General features: G+C 35.7%; 1 protein-coding gene across 7 annotated transcripts in view; it reads right to left on the bottom strand.

The window, feature by feature from the left end:
* Positions 1-16373, bottom strand: part of SV2C (synaptic vesicle glycoprotein 2C) — a 112534-nt gene that overhangs the window by 50938 nt on the left and 45223 nt on the right. For 5 of the 7 annotated variants that reach the window (XM_048053674.2, XM_048053673.2, XM_066988144.1 and 2 more), the window contains 2 exons: positions 11232-11412; positions 2106-2257 (listed from right to left, as the gene is read on the bottom strand). The exons of 1 other annotated variant lie outside the window; for it this stretch is intronic. In XM_048053674.2, the coding sequence (XP_047909631.1) occupies positions 2106-2257; positions 11232-11412 (333 nt within the window). The remainder of the gene's footprint in view (positions 1-2105; positions 2258-11231; positions 11413-16373) is intronic. One more of the 7 variants, XM_048053680.2, reaches the window with a different exon arrangement.

Raw genomic sequence — 16373 nt, forward strand, 5'->3', positions numbered from 1 at the left:
TCTCCTGGAGTGTTTGCAGAAGGGTACAGTATTGTGTTAATGTATCCTCCCCAGTACCAGAGCAGCATTTGCCCTGGGAACACTTGGCAGCGCCTGTGAACTCAGCATGCAATCATGAAAATGAAGCAGTTTATGCCTGGTCCTGAGCAGAACAATTCCACACTTGTACCAGGCAGTAAGACACAGACTTTAACGTTGACAACATAAAGAAGAGGTCTAATTTACAGTAAAAATAATTTTGAAAGACCTCATTCAAACCCACATATATATTCTGATTAAATTTTCCAAAATCATGTGTAAGCTTATTTCTTTTCCTGTGGGAAAGAATTGTGTCTGTTGTTTATAGGTTCCTTTTTCAGCCCTTCCTTTGGCTATTAAGTCTTTTCTTAATATACTGCAAGGAGAGTGATTTATATGGCTAAAGCTGAAGAATACAGTCTTTTAATTTATTTTTTTTTTTGTGTTACTCTGTCTGAAGTGATTTCCTAGATACTGTGGTGAAATACACACACACAAAACCAAAACAACGCAACATGGCTTTTATTTGCTGATACTCTTCCACTGCTAAAGAAAGAAGAAAATTATCCCCTCCAGTGTCACGGCTTTAATGTAAAGTTGTGTATTGTTATTCATTGAGAAATATTGCCATGTGACATTTCTGAAAGCACCTCAGTAAAGGTTGTAGAGTTAGTTATGAAATCTATAGTCAAATTAGACAACCTATTCAAATCAATCTGTCATAATATTTGTATTTTCCACTGAAAGATAAAGAAAATAAAAATATAAAGGAAATAAAAAAAAAAGGCACCCAGAACAACTGACTAATTAAATACATATATATATATATCCACATCATGCCTTATCAGCAAAGATTCCTCTCTGATTTCAGGAATTCAAAGCCAAAAGGCAAGGTTAAGGACAGAGATTCAGGCTGTATGTCCAGTCTAAAATTAGTTTTCATGTTACAGTCTAGATATTTGATTAGTCTGCATGGTTATAATTTATTTCTGGGCCTTGCTGTCTGTTAAATGTTCCAATCACTTTGGGCAAACCTTCTGAATTTTTCCTCTTTTGCACAATCCAACTTCAATAAATATCAGTGCCTGGCTTAAGAAAACTGCTCTGCACGCTAGCTAATTCATGACGTTGCTCTACTTGTTTTGAAGAATGCCACCGACAAGTGCTTACAGAGCCTTATTTTTAAAAACCACTGAGCAGTCCCAGCCACCCTGGAGACCCATGAGCACTTTTCCAAAACACAAGCCCAGAAGACTGATTCAAACCTGTATCTCCATATAATGTTTGACTACGTCAGGGCAGTAAAGAGTTCTTTCACAAAGCAGTATATATTGCATGTTCATATAATTTCAATCACTGTAATCTTTTTGTCTTATTTGCCTTCATTTATCCCTACAGTATTTTTACAGTATCCCTACACTTTATTTGATTTCTGATTCCTACACCATTAAAAAGATCCACTAAGAAATTCAATATGGTTTTATATTCAGAAGTGCCACCACAAACATTAAGATGATCCTTACACTTCCTTCTCAAGCGTGTATAATTGGCATTTAATTTCTGTTTCAAATAAATAAACAAAAAAGCTAGCAGAACTTTTATACTCAACATTTTAAAAGCTATCTTCTTTAATTTCTTTAATTTATCCGTGTCACATATTTTCTCCAGTTTCAAAAAAATACCAGTTACCATAGAATCACAGACTCACAGGATCATAGAAAGGTTTGGCTTGGAAGGAACCTCAAAGGTCATGTAATTCTGCCCCCCCCCCCCGCCCCGTCATAGGCAGGGATACATTCCACTTGCCCAGGTTACTCATACTTCTATTTGTCCATGTTTCTAGTAAATTTATAGAATCTGACTAAGCATGGCTATGGGGTAATTTTTGCATTAATATATTAATTTTAAAATATATTTTTATTTAGTTAATGTTCTGTTCTCCTAACTTCCTGCAAAGGAATCATTTTTTCTTAATAACAGGGTTAGTATTTTGAGAACAGACATATAGTACCATGTTTAAACTCTAACTGAAGAGCTTTACTTTCACAGTATAAGAATGAAGAATTGCAAGGAAATGTTTTTCTTACCATAATGAGGAATTATTGCCCAAGCCATTGCAGATGCATAGATACCACCAATCATCCAAAACATACAGAGCCAACTCAGATGTTCGCCTCGTTTCTCCCGAGCAAGAACTTCCGAAAAATAGGAGAAAACTATTGGCACAGCTCCACCAATTCTAAAATGAAATATATACCATACATTAAAGGAGAGTAACAACTAGTTAAAGTTTGGATAAAGTCATTTAAAACCCAAACTACAAGCAGCTTTCCTAGCAAGAGTGTTTTTTTCTCAAATTGCACCATGTACTGAAGAACTATTTAGAAAACTTTCACCAGTTTGGATGCAATTTTTGTCAAAGATTTCTTTGAAAACTCTATATACAATTCAACTTATTCGGTGATTCAAATGGGTTGTCAATGTGCTGGCTGCTGAAACAGAAACCAACACAATGCATTGACTTTCACTGTTACAAAAATCCTGTAATCATAGCAATCTAATGACAAATGTCAAAATACATTCAATTTAACTGAAAATATTAGTCATTTTCCCAAAGAATAATAGATATGTCTCTAAGTCTTAACTCCAATGTTTCAGTGCTCAAACAAGAAGTGACTAAATTCCAAGTATGTTGTTAATATATTTTATTTCATGCATATTTTAAAAAGATGTTCTATTCAGTTGCACCACGTGATTTGCTAAGCCCATGATGGGCTTAAATTTTTTATGGGAGTGGCTATGTATTCATAAAATATCCACACTTCTTCACAGAGTAAAAAAATAAAAACAATTTTTAAAAAGAAGTGAAAAAAAAGACTTCAACTTGGTTTTGCAAAATTTATTATAACTCAAATTATGTATTATTGTCAGTACTAGGTTTCAAATAATCTTTTACTGTATTTAACTCCTCACTACCAATGCAAACTGTCAAATGTTCCACAACAGATTAAGTCTTTGTGGGCTTTAATTTCCTGCTAAAGAAAATACCTGTGAATTTTGAACAGATATTCAGATATACCAGATTACATCCTTTAAAGAAGTAATGACTTTCATGGTTGAAATTTTTAACTCAGTTTTAAAGATAAATGTGTATTTATGCTGCTGTTTCAGCAACTGCCAAACTGGGAGCAAAAAGAAGGAATTTAGAACAGATTAAAACAAGTATAAAAAGTAAAAGATGAATACAGAAATGGTATTTCAGTGCAATATTGTTTATTGCAATTTATTGTCAATGCAATATTGTTTACTTCAAGGTGTCCTCAGGTATTGCAATGAAACACTGCACTGAGAAGTTAATTTGTTTAGGGGACTACTGTTCTGTCATTTCCTCCTAGATAGCTCTACTACAAAGTACTACAAAGTCTCTACAAAGTACTGCCAGTCAACTCTTACCTTTAAAATTAGTATTTGCCATAGCTGAAGTTGCTAACATTCTCTGCAAGTTCGGCAGAGGTTTGTACCTCCGTGATTTCTTGTTAGGTGTACAGATAGAGTGCCCATGTGAGGACTGTATCTTGTGTTCTTCTCATGGGTAAAAACACTAAAAAGTTTCACCAGGGTATCGCTCTCTCACAATGAGGGAGATTGTCCTGAGAGGTTGTCCTGGAAGCCCAGGATGAGAAACAGAGGGTGGAATCACAGCTCTTTTTACTGCAATGAAGAAGCCCTACTAGCTCAGTGGTGCTATAGAGCCTGTAGGCTCTCCAGTTCCTAAAGTTTAAGTGGCTTACAGCAATAAATTCTCACCCTCCAGGGCTCAGGCCATGCTTTTATAGTGCTATTTCTGTACACTTTCTATTCATATTTGTTCTGTGAACTTATTGGGAGGGGAAAATCAAAAAGAGATATAAATGATGCACCCTAGGAGAACAGAATTTAATGAAACAAACAATGAACTACAGTACATTTGCACTTATGTTGTCATAAATAAATGCCTGCAAATCTACCTTCAGAGCCATGATTTGTCACAACAGATTTTGGCAACTGCACAGTGTGACAGTTGGAAAATAAATAAATAAATAAAAAACATCCTGGAGCCACTGACTTCAGAGAGCCTTTGCTTATTGGCAGATACACTAAGCAAAGTGTCTTGAAAAGCAAAAGTATATAAGGAAGAAAGACAATGGAGGGGAAAGGAAGAGGGGAATGTAAAAAAACACACCACCTTATAGAATACTAACTATATGAGGCAGAATGTTGTTCTGAAATATCTTGTCTTCTTCTTTTACAAATATAGTTAAGATCTAGGCTCAGAGTAAAGATTGTGTCTGTGTTGACGTTTGCAAGTTTTTTACTGGTGATCTGTTAAGTGTCAGAGTTCTAAACACAGATTCACTGCTATGCTCCTGGGACATGGAAGCAGCCCACCACCTTCTTTTGTTCACTTGCACCTACTTTTTCCTCTTCTTCTTAACCAGTTTTTACTTCCACTTCCAAAAGTCCAATTAAAAACATCTTTGTTATTTTCCTCCCAGAACTTCCTCTAGATTGGCAAGATATGCAAAAGCAAGTACCCAGATCAACTTGTTCACCTTGCAAACTGCTGGGTAATGTCCTACAAAACAGCAGCATGCTGCAGGCCACGCATTGCTGATCATTCTACCTATTTTTAAATCCAAGTGCCTGATTGGACTATGCATGCTAGAGAAGTTGTCTTCTAGGTACACACGTGACCTATATGCTATCAATAGCGAGACTCGCTGTGATAGACTCATGTATGATTATTTACAGAATTCTAAAATACTGTTAGTTCTGAAGGAAACTGATGAGTAAATAATTAAGTCCACAAATTTTTCCAACACTACTAAAAAAAAAAAAAAAGACAAGTCAGATTTTATGTCAAATACAAGCATATAATTGCAAAGAATTTGCTTGCAGTACTTATTCAGTTAGATATGCCAGATAAGCACAGAAACATTTCTGCATCTACAGGGACATTACTAGCAGAGATACAGGTGTGATCGTCACACTCTACTCAGCACTTGTCAGGTCACACCTGGCGCAGTGTCCAGTTCTGGTCCCCAGAGTTCAAAAAGACACAGACAGACTGAAGAGTGTCCAAAGGATGGCCACAAATATGATCAGAGGGCTGGAGAACCTGTCCTATGAGGAAAGGCTGAAGCAGTTAGGTCTTTTCACCCTGGAGAAAAGAAGGCTCAAGGCAGATCTTATTGCAGTGCTCCAGTATTTGAAGGGCAGCCAGTACTTAATGGGTGGCTACAAAGAGGAAGGGGGTTCTCTTTTTCACAAGGATCCACATGGAGAAAACAAGGGGTAATGGGTACAAACTGCACTGGAAGAGATTTCATCTTCATGTAAGAAAGTAATTTGTTACAGTGAAAACAGTCAGTCACTGGAACAACCTCGCCAGAGGCATGATAGAATCCCCTTCAACAGAGGCTTTCAAAATGTGAATGGACAGGGTGCTAGATCATCTCATCTAATCTCCCTTTTCCCATTAAGGTTGGACATGATGATCTTTCAAAGCCCATTCCAGCCTGGGTTGTTCAATTCTGTGACTGTTTATGAACTCTTGGTCTTTTGCAGATCTCTTTCTTCCTCTTTTTCATTTCTCTTTTCAAGTTTTTACTTTCTCTTTTGAGTTTTCTATTGTATAGGTTCTACCTTATTTCTGTGTTTCACTCTTCCAGTCTTTCTCTCTCATATAATCTTCCTTTCCCATTAGAACATTGTCCTCTTGTCTTCACAGTCTTAGGACAGACCTTTTTTCTCCCAGCTGTGTCAGGTTTACATCAGTCAACCTTTAACGACTGAAGAGAAAGAAAGGCCTGGAATCAAAGCTATTTGGAAAGCTCATACCTTGCTAACCGCTTCCTTGGCTTGCCTGAGAAACATATCAGCCTTTTTGGCATACACTATCAGCTTTGAAGCCAGTCACCTGCAGAGCTATTCATTAGCTCTCAGTGTACAACTACTGATAGCCATGGGTGGGAGGCAGCTGGAGTTTGCAGAGGAATTAAAGTCAAAAGGATTACAACCCCTTGAGGGTAAGAAGGCACACGAGAAAGAAACAGAGCAAATAAGCGTAAAGAAGTAAAAGATAAGTACAATGTAATAATGAATACTGATGGCATACAATTATAAATGTTGCCTGTTGGTCAAGATCTGAAGTCCTTGACAGCAACTGCTTGTGTAGCTGTGTTGTGCAATTGTGCTGTGTTCACATGGCCCATCTCTGCTGGAATCTTTTGAAAGTTGCTATGCATACAGAACACTGGCTGTTCTTCCTGTCTTGGTCATTTAGAGAAGGGGGATATAAACATCTGTAGGAGTTACTTGCCGCTGCACACAACATACAAAAATGGTAGTAAATGTCAGCTTGGGTAGATTTACACAATGACCTCAAAATTGCTTGTTACAAGAAACTTCATCTACAGATCTGGATTTTTGGTAACTGCTGATCCCCACAAAGTTGTGAGGAATTTGGGCAAGATCTAAATGATGAGTTGAACGCTATGATGTTGACACCAGTTCTTTATAGATCCCAGTAATGTAGAAGGACTACTGCAGGTAGCTTTGCAGAGAGGTTTTCTGAGAAAGGGATAAAAAGGCTGTCTGAAGGTGAGTCTAGTCTAACATCTTGTGGAAAATAAATACTATATGATAGTAAATATTAAGAAAGACTTATTCACAGGATATGACAGGCTTTGTATTGGCTTTTGGTTATATAAATTCACCACATCTAAGCCAAGTTTACTAATATTTCTGTGGATCTTAAGAAGACATTTGGTCAAACTGGTGTTTGTAGCAAACTAAAAGAAGTCTCTGTATTCTGGACATAATGCTTGGTTTGTAAATTAAGACATGTTTGTTTAAGCTTTCATACTTCCCTCATGAAAAAGAATCATTTCAGTGTTGGTTGAATAGTTTTTAAACTGTGGTTGGCCTCAGGATATATATTTATTTCAGTTACCTTAATACAACATGAAAACTTTGATTACTTTTAGAAGCAACATTTGGGCTAGATAAATATGATACATTTTGGGAAAATGTATCATCTCTCTGTTTACTTCAAGGCAACCTAAATCAAATTTGCTGGGCTAATACAAATGTATAGAGTACTTTTAAACATGTTATTCTAAACTAAGTTGTTGTACATGGAAAACTGCATCTAAAATTATCTAAAAGTACCAAAAAAAAAAAAAGGTGAAAAAATATAACTTTCTGCAGTAGACGTTAGATAAAATTCTCTAGTTGAGATTAATATTTCACTGTGCCAGTGTTGAATAGGCAACAATTCCCTTTCCGTTCAAGGTAGTAGTGATATTATGAGTCATATTCTGGTATTAGAGGAAATTTACTTTGACAAAGACAGATCTAACAAGGTGCTTTTTGATGATAATTTTAGCACATTTCCCCCTTTCCCCCCCTTCTCCCCACTGACTAATGATGAATACAGCTCACAGTTTCTTCTCTAGCTGTTTCTACATTGTAGGAAACCATGTCAAAAGCCTTGCTAGACCTTTATCTGACTTTGGGATTCAAATCCCTTTTGATTTTAGATTTTGGATTAATCAATGGAGGAATAACAGTTATGATATTTTTTCCACAAATGGAAATGATTTTGCAGACTACCCAATATTTCTTTATTCTTTTCACTAGCTTAAGTTCACCTTTGAGACTTATATCCCTCAACACCTTTTACCAAGCAGTATCTTAATATTATTTATACTGTTTTTATTCCAAATAATTCTTCTTGGGGGGAGAAGAGGGATGTAAAACTTTTAATAGTTTAAAGTTTTCCAGATGCAAAACATGATCAGAAGGTGGATTGTTTGTTGTTGTTGCTATTGATTGATTGTTTTTTCCTGATCAGTTTACCTCTGTAAACATGTTTGGTCTACAAGAGAATCTGAGGATAATCTGTTTTGTACTATTTTCTATAAATAAATTCTTCTATCAGATACTGATTTTATTGTTCATGCTTCTTCATATATTTACATATATTTTTGTATTTTCTAGAAGATAGAAGAGCAGTTTAAAATCCCTTCACCTTATGTCTCATGATTTCGTATCTCATGAATACTTCTTAATATTTAATTGACTTTTAATTATCAGAAGTTGTCCAGTTAACTCTCTGACCCTTCAGAAAGCATATCTCCAATCTGCATAACAATACTCTTTTGCCTTTAAAACAAAACATTCAATTCTTTGATTAAAATTATTCATATTTAATATTTGGGCTCTAATGCACACCAAATTACTGGAACAAAGCCACCTCCATTGATAACAGTGATATATATCCAATGTCTTTCATTAAGAAAGGGGAACTGGCATCTGCTGGCCAAAGGCAGGATCTCTAAAACGAGGAGAGATTGAGAAAAATTTAGTTGAATGCATATTCCTGTATAACTGACAGAATTTCCTTTCCATTCAAGCAAGATGTGGGATGTAGTAAAGAATGCAGTAAACATTTAGGGTTTAATTCAAGCTCTTTAATTCAATTTTCTGATGTACTGCAAAAAGATATGGCTTAAAAGCTGGCAAAAATATCTGGGAGTTCTTCAGTGAGGGATGTCAAAAAGAGCTTGCCTTCTTGCACAAGGTTGATGCCAAGTATCTGGAAACAGCGTGAAAGATGTATGCTCTAACAGTGGGTATATTTGTGTCCTTCTATCTAAAGGTGGAAAGATTTTACTTTGATGTCTTTGTAGGAGGAATATTCTAGCCTCTCCCTTCTCTCTTGGTGTTTGGCATGTGATGTGTCTGTTGTTATTATAGCTCCTCTCAATGTAAAATCATGTCCAAAAGTGAACCACAAAAAAAAAATATCAACAACAGAGGAAAGCCATACAAAACACAAATACCAGCTTGAGTTGCACTGGTAAGTGAAAACTATGCCTAATCTAATAGAGAATGAGCAGATGAACATTCTGGAAAAGAAGAGCTCCAAAAATGTAAATTTTAGTGGAAAGACACAGTGAGAACAAAAGGGAAGAGCCTTTCCGCAACTTAAGGGTATGAAGGACAGATTCGGTTCAAGAAATAGTGCAGTTTTTATGATTGATAATATCTAGGCCAAAATGGAAATCTGATACCATCTGAAGGAGAGGAATCAAGTTCTTCTGGAGAGAAAATATTTCTTCAAATAGCAAATGGGAACCGACCACAAATCTTTCTTTTCTTTCTCACTATAGTAATAGCTGTGTGGAATGACTGCAGTTCATGTCAGTGTTTTTGGTTTTGTTGTTTTTGTTTGTTTGCTTGATTTTGCTTTTTTGGGGGGAGGGAGGGGGAGTGTTTTTGTTTTTGTTTTTTTTTAATGTTGTACATGGTGGTGAATTATCATTATGTGTTCATTCACTTCTCAAAGATGCGGTAGAAGGACTTTGGACACAGTGGGGACTCACATTAAGGTATAAGAGGAGGGCCTGCTTGTTCCAAGACAGATAATCATAAACCATACTCACAGCTGAACATGTTTCCCAGTCGAGGATATACACCTATTTTGGGTTAAGCTGCAGACATTGCCTATTATTAGAAAAGCTACTCCTTCTGGTGAGGAGGAGACCCGACAGGCAAGTTTGGCATGAAGCATGGTAAACACGTATTTTGCCACACATCCCAAGAGGGACAATGTGGGTAAAAGCCAACAGTTGCACAAACATGCCTGCCAAAAAAACAAACCTGCATGGCACAAGGGTCAAGTGCTGCCCTCATGAACTGGGCAGATTAAGCAGGAATACAACAATCTTCTGGACTTTGACAGAATCAGGAAAGAGAGAAAGTGTCGTGCAACATGGTCAAAGGTTGTTTTTTCAGAACAATGGTCCATTTACCAGCTATAGAGATACAGGCACAAGGAATATCTTACTGTAGTGAAAACAGCTTTGTAAAAAGTGTCAGAGTTTTGATGAAAATGCAGAAGTTTGGGTAGTAATAACATAATGATAGTTAGAAATAGATAGATATGATAGATAGATATGATAGTGACCTATGAAACGAAAAACATGTAGGGAAGCTGAATGGGATTTTTTAAATTTTTTTTTTATTTTTTAATTTTAAGAAGTAGAACAGTTGCCATATCCTCATGACTCTAAAGAGTCATATCTAAAAATCTGGTGTTAGACTCTCCTGGCAAGAGGACGGCCCACATCCTGTTCCTCAATCCTCTTCCACTTTCATCCTCTTTCTTGAATCAGTTTAATAGTACTTAGTGCTATAGCAATTGTATTTTCGTGTCATTGTCTAGATCTACCCTACTTCAGACCACTTGTGGTTTCTGAAACTGCAAACACCATACAACAGTGTTTTTGCACTATGGTTACATAAACCAGAACCAACAAACCATACAAACAATGGACTTCATATGCACAGTTTTACCATACAATGTTCTGTGCTCTCACTAGCTGCTTCACGTTGAACATTCTAAAGAATGAAAGTGGCCGGCAATGGAATCATAAATGAGGGGTTTTGATCTGAATCAAGTAATTACCAGAAGTGCTAAACTACTCCAGAACAAAACTCTTCATTATCCAAGAGTGCAATAAAGGTACAATTAAGATATGTCATGTTAATTAGCTTGGGCATCTCAATCTCAGCTTCTTTAAGTTTAAAATGATAAACTTAATGGGCCATGACCAATATCTTAAACATTTTCACCAAGTGAGAAGTTATTTAAATTAAAAGAAAAGTAAAGCAAATACAGGGCCACAAAGCTTCTCCTTATGGAAAGAGCAATAATGTTTGGCAAGATATAAGGCCCAATTTTAAATTTGACAATCTTGACTACAGTGGTGTTATAAACAATATTTGGCACACAAAGGCATTAGAAAATTTATAAATATTACTGGAATCTTAAACCTATGAGGGGAGTATTATACTGCTTAATTAATAGACAATACATAGAGAAGCTGAGATATAAAACAGTTAAGCAAGTTAATCAAGTTCACAAAGCAAGTCGGTTGCAGGATGAGAACAGATCTCAATTTTACACTTTTCAGTCTGTGTCTTTCCCCTAAGATCATTATTCTTCTCCTTCTAGTTTTTGTTTACAATTTTAGTAGCTGCATTGATTAATTCCCTCACCCCTGACACAGGCTATATTTCTGCATTAAATAATGAACTTTTGCAAATAGAAGACTTTTATTAACCACACAATTGTAGAAATGAACAAAACCAGAGGAGCTTACCCAAATCCAGAAAACAATCGACAGAAGAGGAAGAAGCCATACCCCTGGACAAATGATGAAAGGAAGGCAAAGAATCCATTGACAGACATGCATATCAGGAGTGACTGTCTCCTTCCCACCTTGTCTGCCAAGCCTCCCCAGAAGAATGCCCCCACCATCATCCCAAGGTACACTATGCTACCTGCAATACACACAAAAGAAAAAAAAAAAAAGAAAAAAAAGAAAAAAAAAAGAAAAAAAAGTTGTTTTGTGAGCTACATGACTGACCACAATTGACCACACCAAAAATAGTTATATGTATTTGAAAGATTTGGTTTCAGCCATCGTCTGTATTTCCAAAATAAGTAATATACAGATTAATTTCTCCTTTTTCATTGAGTAGAATTTGTATGCATAGCTTTGCAAAAGTACCTAGGGAGAAAGATTTCCTATTGTGTCTGTGTCATCTGCTAGCAGAAACACTGAAGCTTAATATAATTATTAAATGTGGTGCCTGTAGCTAAAACAATTAAAATACAAGCAAATAAGAGTGAATAAGAGAAATAATGCCACTATTTCCCTAGCAACAGACTACATTCAGGTTAAATACTCCAAAAATTAAAACTTTCCTTACAGAGAGAAATAGTCTGATCATTACAAGAATATAAGCAATCCTGTAGGGGATTAATCACTGGGAGTAAGATGTGCTAAGTCTAAAAGAAGCTGATTGTGAAACAATGGACAATTTCCATTTGAGATCTACAGAACTGAAGGTGTCCAGCTTTATCTTTTTTCTCCCTCCTGCTTCTGCTTCATCGTATAGCTTTATTTTAAATAGTATTGTCCCATATACAAAATAAATAAATAAATAGAATAAACAACAACAAATCCAACACTAGAAAACAGTTTTATTTACAAAGAATTTTGAACACATACATTACAGTTTAGCTAAATACATTAGAATGAGATGGGGACGTACTGTTTTGAGGTGATTTTTTCTAAAGTTAGTGTTTTAAAAGTGAAATAGCTTCCAATGGAAAGTTAATCTGGAATAATTAACAATTTAACCATTTATTTCTGAGCATATTATACATTATTTCTTTTCCAGGGACAACTCTTCCATGGGACAATGCGTGAGGAAACACAACGCATTGAGCAGACTGTCAGAAGCAGGAATAATTCCCAAGCTTTGGGCAGGTCCAACCAGATTTGTGTTTTGTTTCATACACTTACTGTTTCTTCTTCTACCTACTTTATTACTGAGCTTCCCAGATGAGTTTTAATTTAATTAATGGTTGCTATCATCTCATAAGTCTACTACTACTAAGAAGAATTTAAATATAAGGCAGTTGGAAGCAGCTAAAATATGAGTGAGCCATGTCCTGTATCCCTTTTCAATCAGCCATAAGAACTGACAAATTCCCCAGCTGCTCTGTTTGTCTTCAGTTGCTGTTGTGTAAAATTCTGGACTCCAGAAGGCTCACCTCTGCCTTCCAGAAGGTAAGTAAAACTGAGAAAAATAAATAAATAAATGCCTGGCCTTTGTTAACTGAACAAAGAGGTCATTCATCAGCATTTCCTTGCTTGAAATTCCACATATCAATGTCTGAAGTGCTAATACCTGAAGGGTCTCATGCATCACAAAATGTCCCCCTGTACTCTCTAAGGTTCTGTACAAATAGTTTCCACTGTGCTGTTTCCTTATGAGACATCATGTTAAAACACTTGATACAAGACACATTAAAATAAATGTATATTAGCATGATGCAGAGTTATACTTCAGCTAGGCAAGTATGCTATTTCATTTATCATTTATCATATTTATCATTCATTTTAGCACATTTATCACAAATAAATTCCTGTGTGTAGTTTCACATTGGATATTTCAATGATATACAAATGTTGGACTACAGTCCCTGAAGGCTTTCTTATGTTTTAGGATTTTTGTAATAAAAAATGATGGTATTTATATTTCAAATATTGCACAGAAAACAGTAGTAAAAAGATGATCCGTATCCAGTAGTTTCTTGTAAATTCAAAGTCCCTACACAGTAGCCAACATCTGATGTTTTCTCTGAGTCTTAGTTTTACATTTTGAACTGTCAGTTACTGTGAAAGATTTGTACAATCATATGGAGAAAACTCTTTTACATGTGATCTGTAAAAGGTAAGTGCAGCCTATCTAGTCAAAAACCATATGGAATATTCTCCTCTTCTGAGAAGCAAGTAGGCACAGTAATTTAGAAATATGAATGAGCATGAAACATCTACAGTGTATCTCAAAATTAACAGAAAAAATACTTAAAAGCAAAAGCCAAATTTCTATCATTAGTATTTTTTCATTCTCTGCATGAATCAGGTATCTTCTGAAATGAGAGAGCAGTACTTCCACCAGGTAAAATGTAATCCCACATACATTTATGTATATATATATAAACTTCATATACAGAAGCAATAGCTAGAGCAGATTATTTTCGTAGGTCTGTTCCTATGTCAACTCCCTTATAAAAAAAAAAAAAAAAGCCTATGAAAATCTCTCATTCAAATAATGAATTCCACATAGTTCAGTTGGCTGGACCAATATCTGAATATACGAATATCTGTCACTCATCAACGTGGGCAATTTGAGGTCGAGGAAACAACTATTCCTATTGCCATCAGTTGAGACCAATATCAGAAAAAATATATATTTTTTTCTTTAGCTACTTTCTTAGTTAATACAGAATCAGAACAGGGTATTTCTGGACTGTCTTTTCCATGAGTCCCTAAGGACTAGATGACAGATTCATTGTTTCTCATCATAGGAGCATCTCTTTACCTATGCAAGACCTAAAAGCTCCTTTAGAAGCTCCATTCTCATATGGATGAGAATTTGGATAAATTGTGAGAATGTGGGTAAATTTAGAATTTGCAGAAGTCCTAAGATATTTTTGTTGTCTTTCATCTTACAGTTCAGTGCCTGAAGGACACAGACACTACAATATTCTCTTTAGTTTAATGGTGTTTTGCAGCAGACCTTTATCAGATAGTTGCTTTATTCTGATTCGAAATTTTAAACACAATACTTGGGTTATTACTGACTGTACATGCAGTTTTTACATTTTCCAGTCCTAAAGATACAAAGCTTAGTCATCTTTGACATAATCACTCAACTGCTGTAAGATTTCTCCTGTGGGCAGGACTACCGTACCACACTTCAGGTAGGCCAGTACTCACAAGCAGTTTTGAAATTACACCCAGTAGAGCTGGCACTTACTTGTCAATATTAGTTGAAAGAACTTAGCAGAAATAGTTCAACAGCTGCAGTGACAACAGATCAATTTCAGAAAGACAACTGAAACGGCTGATACAAACTCTTAAAATGAAATTTTTTACTATTATACGTGACACACATGAAAGTCATTGGGCTCTCCCAGTCAACAATCTAATTTTAGAAATACTCACAGAAGGCCAAAAAAATGTTTTGATATTCTTATACTTTGATATCTCTGAAATATTTTATGCACAGAACCTTAATTTACCAAGTACCTACATTCCTCATGATGTATAGAAATATGAAAACACTCTGAGCAATTAACAAAGTTTCTAAGTCTTGAGGGTTTAAAAATATTAACCTTTCTTTGTGATTAAAAGTCTTTTGGTCATTGTACTGTGCTTCAGCTTTTCTTATACCTACAAAATTCTCCTGAATAACATTCAAAATATAGCAGTTAATAAATAATATTTGTCTCCTATCTAACATAGAACCACAGAACCAAGGAATATCCTGATTTGGAAGGGACTCACAAGGATCATCAAGTACAACTTCTGGCTCCACACAGGACCACCCAAAAATCAGACCTTTTCTCTGAAAGCATTGTCCAGACACTCTGGAACTCCGGCAGACTTAGTGCTGTGACCACTGCCCTGGGGAGCCTGTTCCAGTGCCCCACCACCCTCTTGATGAAGAATCTTTTCCTAATAACGAACCTGAACCTTCTCCTTTCATCTACCCTTCATCATCCCCTCCTTACCAAACTTTGTAGCTCTTATCATGTCATGCCACTAGTTAGAACATAAATCCCATAAGGAAAATGTTATTAATAAATTAATTAATTTGTTTACCTTTCATAAATCACATATTGTATTTTGCACATTTTAAAAATAGTAATTCTAAATACATAAAAATTAAATAGCCTCTTGTTGGTCACACCTTGCTCCCTTTCTCATTACCTTTATCACTGGTGACTAAAACAGTAATTGTATGGGTATACATACACAAACATAGATTTTAATGTGGCATGTCAGCTTGAGGGTGGTCATCCGTTTTTCAGCAACTACTACTGATTACAAACTAGCTGCTTTTCTTTTTCTTTAATATAAACCATACTAAAATAAAGGTGTGTCTAAAGAAATTAGCTCACACATCACAAGGCACACATTATTTTCACATCCAGCGTGATCACAGAAACATTAAAAAAAAAAAAGTTTAGTTTAAAATACAGAGACACATGCTATCTGTAACAGGTGTCTTTGATTTCCCCCATGAGCAATGAGTAATCTCAGCAAAAAAGATGATTGAAAGCTGCTGAGAACAGCCATTTGGCTATTTGGCTGAAAAGAAACTTATCCCATTCTAAAGTATATATTCTCCTCTCTTGTTCTTTTACCAAGTTGTAAAAACCTGTATCCTCCTTCCACAATGTAGCTTCTACATACTTCAATGATTTTTTCCATTGTACAAATGTACAATGCACAAGTGTTTCCTCTTCAGATGAGGAGCTGTCTTTCAACATAACAGCTAACTGCCCATGCATAAACTTTTCTAAAAATACTTCAATTTTTATTCTAAGATACTGGTTGTTAGAAGGGACAATGAAGCAAACATCTATTAAAAGAAATTACTTAGTATGATCATTCATTTTGCTTATGACAGCTGACAGGACTTGAGAGTGGAATTGGTTGACACCTTGTACAAATTTTGGCTACCACGTGGCAAGAATTTTTTTAAAAGGTTGTGCATACAGCATCTTTCAAGTTTCTGTCAACAGTTAAAACTAACAAAGCAGCCAACCCACAAATCCCTCAGTGTCCAGCCTCTAGTTATGGTCAATTTAAAGCAATGGGCCTGGAATCCATGCATGACCAGTCACCACGATTCAGCTGTTAAACGGTATTTTACTC

Source organism: Anser cygnoides, chromosome Z (genome assembly GCF_040182565.1).
Source record: "Anser cygnoides isolate HZ-2024a breed goose chromosome Z, Taihu_goose_T2T_genome, whole genome shotgun sequence".
Classification (NCBI taxonomy): Eukaryota; Metazoa; Chordata; class Aves; order Anseriformes; family Anatidae; genus Anser; species Anser cygnoides.